The 6464-nt window shown below is 52.3% G+C and overlaps 1 protein-coding gene across 1 annotated transcript; it reads right to left on the bottom strand.

Moving 5' to 3' along the window:
• Positions 1-4589: 4589 nt before the first annotated feature.
• Positions 4590-6464, bottom strand: LOC123253712 (transforming growth factor beta activator LRRC32-like). The gene has a single exon (XM_044682863.1). The coding sequence runs from the start codon at positions 6462-6464 to the stop codon at positions 4590-4592; it is 1875 nt and encodes a 624-aa protein (XP_044538798.1).

Below are 6464 nucleotides of genomic sequence, written 5' to 3'. Positions count from 1 at the left end.
TTCTGGTTTTTTCCAAGGTCAAGCCCCCTGGTGGGCCCTCTTGCTTGATCCTCTGCTGGAGGTTTCTTTACAAGTCTCAGGGTGCTGCTTCCACAGTCCTATACCCGTCTGCACTGGTTCCCCACTTAGGCTTAGTTCTGCCTCCACCCACGCCTCTACTCAGCCGGCACTCTGCGCGCCCAGCGTCCTGCTCCGGCGCGCGCGCTCAGATTTCGCGTGCTTTTTTTGACTTAATGGGGTCCTAAGTCTTGCTGCTCTCAGGAACAGGTCCCGGAGCTGCTGATGACTCGATGGGTGCCCCAAACTTGCTCTATTTCTTTTTAGCTGGGTTCGGAGCTATAGGTGAGTGTGGAGGGGGTGGGGGTGGGGCGGTTGCTCAGCTCGCGATTGAGTGAGAGCCCTTTTTAGCCTGGAAATGTCTCGATTCCACGTACCTTCCACGCTGTGCCCTGTTGTGGGGTTCCTCCGTTCGTCTGGACTTGTTTTTATGTCCCCTTGAGGAGTTTTGTATGTTTCGGTCAGGAGAGGTTAAGAGCTGCTTCTTACTCTGCCGCCATCTTAACCCGGAAGCCCCTGGTGTCCATCTCTTGAACTTTTAAAGGATGGACTGCAGGAGAGGAGACCTGTTCAGAGGCTAGTGCAATAGTCCAGGAGGGCAGTCAGGAGGGACTGTGCTAGGATAGGAGCAATGGTGGAAATATAGAATGTTTAAGGAGGAAAGGACTTTAAGATCCCCTGGCCCAATTTCTCACTTTACAGATGAGGAAAGTGAACATCCAAGAAAAGTGACTTGCCTAAGATCTCACCCTTAGAGATTTCACGCACAGCTGGAACTAGAACCCAAGGGGTCCTGGCTCCTGGGTCAGCAGCCTTTCCTCTCTCCAGCATGTCTTGTCTCCATGCTGGGTAATGTAATGGAGTCCCAGCTGCAGGAAGGACAGGGATCCCAAGGTGGCGGGGGTGGGGCATGTTTATCAGAAGTAAAGGCTGGGCACTTCTTATCTACTTCAAGGCCCTGAGCCTCCCTGAAAGCTGCCCGTGGACGCTTAAGGGTTAGCCTAAGAGACAAAATGGTTAAGGCAGTGATTCCCAAAGTGGGCGCCACCGCCCCCTGGTGGGTGCTGCAGCGATCCAGGGAGGCGGTGATGGCCACGGGCGCCTTTATCTTTCCTATTCATTGCTATTAAAATTTAAAAAAAAAAATGAATTTCCAGGGGGCTGAGGAAGATTTTTTCTGGAAAGGGGGCGGCAGGCCAAAAACGTTTGGGAACCGCTGTGGTAAGGGAAGGCAGACAGGTGAGGTCTGGAAAGGATTAGAGCAAACAGCTAGCTAATCCCGGGGAAGAGTTCCATCTAGGGCTGAGATTTTATCACCTGAGGAATCGAGTTCAAGAAGAAGAGATGCTCCTTGAAAAGGTGGTGGTTGTTAGGCCTTAATGGCTCTGGGAAGCTTCCTGAGCTTGAGTGAGGAGTAGAAGAAACAGCCATGGGCAAGGTGTCAGAATTCCTGGGAGCAGCCAGTTTGAGGTGCTACATGCAGGTGGATGCCAGGGACAATTCCCCACCACCCCCACAGGTCTTTAAGCAGAGTCTGGCCAGTCCCAGAATCTCGGAGCTGGAAGAGCCTCAGTGACCATGTCTTGTTCAATTTCGACCCAACCAGGAATCCCTTTCACCCAAATGGGCATCAGGGTTTCTGCTGGAAACCTTCCCTGCCACCCTAAAAGAGACTGAATGACAAGAAGGTAAATAAATAGAAGATACTCTGGAAGGGAGGACTGGGGGGAAGTGGGGCGCTACATAGGTGCCCTCTGTCTAACCTCATTAGAATGTCAGATCCTGGGGGCTCAGTGGATTGAGAGCTAGGCCCAGAGACCAGAAGTCCTGGGTTCCAATCTGGCCATGCATAGAGAATGGGCCTTGAGGGGAGGGGAACCTACTCCTCTTTGTGGCCCTCTACCCCAGAGTTGGCAGGTGAAGAGAAACCACTTCACCTCTCAGGAGAGCTCCCAGAATTGAGCCTCTTGGAGGGAAGCAGGACTCCTGAAACACACTGGATTCAAGGACTGAGGGAAATTTCTAGACCAAGACTGCTAGAGTGAAGAAGAAGAGTAAGTCCTGGCCAACTGCAGTCCCCTGGAGGTCAGATTTGGGGATGATTTTCCCATCTACTTGTCTAACCCTCACCTCTTTCTTGATTTCCCAACTCCAACTGCCTAATGGCCATGCCAAATTGGATGTCCCATCGATATTTTAACTCAACGTGTCCAAAACGGAACTAATGATCTTTCCCTTCCAAAGTCTCTCCTTCTCCCTAATTTCCCTATTCCTGTTTTTTTTTAATCCTTATCTTCTGACTAAGAATCAATACAAATATTGGTTCCAAGGCAGATCAGTAAGGGCTAGGCAATGGAGGTTAAGTGACTTGCCCAGGGTCACCCAGCTAGGAAGTGTCTGAGGACAGATTAGAATCCAGGTTCTTCAGACTCCAGGCCTGTCACTCTAGTCACTGAGCCACCCAGCTGTCCCCTTCCCTCTTACTACTGAGGTTACCACCAACCTCCTGGCCACTGAGGCTCAGAACCCAGGTGTCATCTTCAGTTCCTCATTTCTCTCTCATCCCCCATATCCAGTCTGTGGCCTGGGCCTATTGATTTGACCTTTGCAACATCTCTCACATGTGCCCCTTTACCTCGAATCTCTCCCTACTGCAGTCCATTCACTTAGCTATCAAATTAGGCTTCCTAAAATGCAGATATAGCTACACTATGCCTTCCCAGCTCCCCTTCTCGCAAACTCCAACGGTTCCTTATCGCCTCCAGGATCAAATTAAAATCTTCTGTTTGGCTTTCAGAGCCCTTCGTAATCTAGCCTCTTCCTTCCAGTCTTATTACTCCTGTTCACCCCCGTGTACTCTTTGATCCAGCGACGCTGACCTCATTATTGTTCCTCAAACTAAACACTGTCTCCTGACTGGGGGCCTTTTGAGGTTTTTTAAACCCTCACTTTCCATCTCAGAATGAATCCTCTGTATCGGTTTCAAGGCAGAAGACTGGAAAGGGCTAGGCAATGGGAGTTAAATGACTTGCCCAGGATCACCCAGCCGGGAAGTGTCTAAGGCCAGTTTTGAGCCCAAGACCTCCAGTCTCTAGGCCTGGCCCTTAATCCACCGAGCTACCTAGTTGNGAAGTTTCTAAGGCCGGTTTCGAGCCCAAGCCCTCCAGCCCCAAGGCCGGGTCCTTAATCCACCGAGCAACCTAGTTGCGCCCCCCCCCCCCCCCCGTAGGCCTTTTTAAAAGCTGGCTAGCTGAATGTTTTCCCTCCTCATCTTTGTTTCCTGGCTTCCCGAGCTTCCTTCAAGCCCCAGCTAAAGTCTTCTATGAAGGCCCCTTAATGTTAGTGCCTGCCTTCCCTCTGGTGACTCCTTCTAATTTAGCTTTTCTCTAGCTTGTTTGTACCTGGTTGTTTATGTGTCATCTTCCCCATTAGACTGGGAGCTCCTTGAGGGCAAGGACTGGCTTATGCCTTTCCTTGTATTCCCGCTGCTTACCTTTGTACCTGGCACATGGTAGGCACTTAATAAATAAATGCATATTGACTAACTGACCGACTGGACCATGGAGGCCTGAAGCTGAAAGAGTAGCTAGCGAGGGACAGAGGCTCGAGGTGGAAAAAGAAACAAACTTCCACCTTGCCCACATCCCCTCTTACTGTGAGCTATGCAGACTGTGCAGGTCCTTTGGGGAGAGAATCTACTATCAACGCCAAGGCAAAAAATCCCCTTAAGGTTCAAGGTTGTTGTTGGGTTCACTGGAGGACGCAGGATCAATTCTCTAGCAAGCCCCATTGTCTTCTGCTTTCCGAAATGGGGAGAGGTAGGGAAGGGGCGGGGGAATCTACTTTCCCCTTCTCAGGAAGTTTCAACCTTAGAGAGTGGCTCTATATTATGTGAGACTCGATGGGTCTCTAGTGAAGGGGAGACTCATCAGAGACGGAGAGGAGGAGGGAGGAAGGAGTTGTCCTGTTTTATGGGTTCAATTGGGAGTCCTTTATGTTTCGGGTGGCTGTCTTGTGTTCAGTGTATTGCTAGTCGGCTATCGTTTGCATGGGAACTGAGGACCCGTCATTTATGCTTTGTTGTTTTTCTGCTCTATTTTGATGCTCCCAGGATGGAGGAACGAGCCAGAGAGAACTCTGCTTCCCTCTTGGACTAAAATTGATATTTGTGTACGTAAGCCCAGAGCGGGGTTTCTGGGTTCAGGCTCCCCAAAACTAAATAACACTACCAAAGGAAATGACCGAACTGAGTTTCTGAATTGGTCTAGAGGCCAAAGGGCTTTCTGATCAGGCAGATTTCATTTGAACTCATGCTGTCCTCCAGGGGATCTCTGATCGCTCCCAGAAGCATACGTACAATATCAGAAGACCACTGGAAAAACACGAGCCCCAGGAGAAGACAGACATTTGAGCCCTTTGAGGCTTTCAGAGCTGCTAGAGCTCGTCCTTCACTTGGCCATCTCCTGCGGGCCTCTCCCTCTCCACACTAGGCCAGCCCATGTTCTTCCCATCCCTGGTCTTCTGGCTGTCCTCTAGCTCTGGCCTTGGTCACTCTTCCTAAGCTGCAGAGCCCGGGGCAGCCTTGGACTGTTTTGCAACAGGGAGGTCACTACACAGCAGATGAGGAACAGGCTAACGACAGCCAGCAGCACCCACGCAGCCCGAGTTCCTTGCCACCATGTACAGAACTGACGGTGGTCCCTGGCTAGGGGGGCCCAGGAGCTCCCATCACTGCCTGGATATACACACTGGGCTTCTCCCAAGTCTGGTATGCTAACGTTGGCACTGGCCAAAGCAGCCAGCCAGCCCAGGGTACAGCAGTGAAAGGGGTTACCTGCGATGAACATGGATGTGAGGTGGCCTCTCAAGCCACCCAGTACCTCCGTGTCCAGGGCCTGGAGATGGTTTTTGCGCAGGTCTAAGCTCTGCAGAAATGGGGAGCACTTGAGGGTCGGGGGCAGGTTATCTAGGGTATTGCCTGATAGGTCCAAGACTCGCAGTTCCTGAAGGCAGGGAAGCCCCAGGCTGGTGCTTTCCATGCCATTCCCTCGGAGGGAGAGCTCATGCAAAGAATGCTGCAGGCCCTGGAGGTCACTGGGGACCAGGGCCAGCCCTGTGTTACCAGAGAGATCTAGAGAGAACAAGGTTGAAGGAGGAAAACCAGTGGGGCACAGCTCCCTCAGCCTGTTTCTGCTTAGGCTCAGGTGCTTCAGCTGGAAGGCAGAGCTGAATGGCCGAAGGGCCCCTTGGAAGGGCTCATCTTGCCCAGCCTCTGTCCTCCGACATAACTGTAGCTCGTTGTCACCCAAGTTCAAGACTTTCAGACTGGGCAGGATTTCAAAGACCCAGCTTGGAAAAGTCTGAATGTGATTCCCTTGGAGATCCAGAGCCCTCAGGGTCAGATGAGGCAGCACAGACATGGGCTGCAGAGCCGACATATTCTGGAGACAGTTCCAGGCCATGCTGAGTCTCTGGAGGGCAGGGAGGTGGCTAAGGAAGTCCACTGGAAACACGCCCAGTTGGTTCCTACTGAGGTCAAGGTCAGTGAGCCCGGGTAAGTTGGCTGCTGGATTCTGGCCACCCTGGGTCAGATTTGGCCTTATCACTTCCTGGTACCAAAGGGCAGGGTCCTGCGGTGAGGGTGGAGGATGGGACTCCAGGAAAGCCAGACGGTTGTCCGAGAGGTTGAGATGGCGGAGATGGTGCAGAGCTGAAAGCATGGGCATGGCCCTCAGCTGATTATGGCTCAGGTCCAGCACCTGCAGCTGGTACCCCCGGTTTCCTTCCTCAGTGGCAAAGAACTGCAGGGCATTAAAGCTTAAGTTGAGTCTCCACAGAGGCCTGAGGCTGAAATCAGAGATGCAATGCAAGGAGTTTCTAGCCAGGGAGAGCTCCCGCAGCTGTAACAAGCCCTGGAAAGCCCCTGCTTCTATCTGCAGGATATAGTTGCCGCTGAGGTTAATGTCCATCAGGTTGGGGTTGCCCGTGAAGGTGCCACGTGCCAGGAGTCTGATGTGGTTGTTGGAGAGATCCAGGCTCCACAAGGAGCTGAGATTGGCCACATAGACAGCAGCCATGTCACCATCCAGGCTGTTGGCTGAGAGATCCAAAAAGTGTAGGTGGCCTAAAGGCCTCAGTGCCTGGCTGTTGGACACATAATCCTGGTTCAGGGTGTTGCCTGCCAGAATGAGAGCCCGGAGCCAGCGCAGGGGCAGCAGGGCCCCTGGGGAGAGTCCCTCTAGCCGGTTCCCCCCAAGATCCAGGTACCGAAGACTTGGCCGCTCTTCCGTAGTGTTGTCCTGCAGGACTCGCAAACGGTTATGAGAGAGGTCTAGCTGTTCTATGGTCAAAGGCAACATTTTGGGGAATGTGTGAAGGCCCAAGCCTTGGCAGGATGCCCTCGGCAT

Source organism: Gracilinanus agilis, chromosome X (assembly GCF_016433145.1).
Source record: "Gracilinanus agilis isolate LMUSP501 chromosome X, AgileGrace, whole genome shotgun sequence".
Classification (NCBI taxonomy): domain Eukaryota; kingdom Metazoa; phylum Chordata; class Mammalia; order Didelphimorphia; family Didelphidae; genus Gracilinanus; species Gracilinanus agilis.
This window is presented reverse-complemented; position numbering and strand designations above follow the sequence as displayed.

Excerpts from the sequence above, each read along its gene's own strand:
- LOC123253712 (XM_044682863.1), bottom strand. The coding sequence starts at position 6,464 with ATGCCGAGGGCATCCTGCCAAGGCTTGGGCCTTCACACATTCCCCAAA.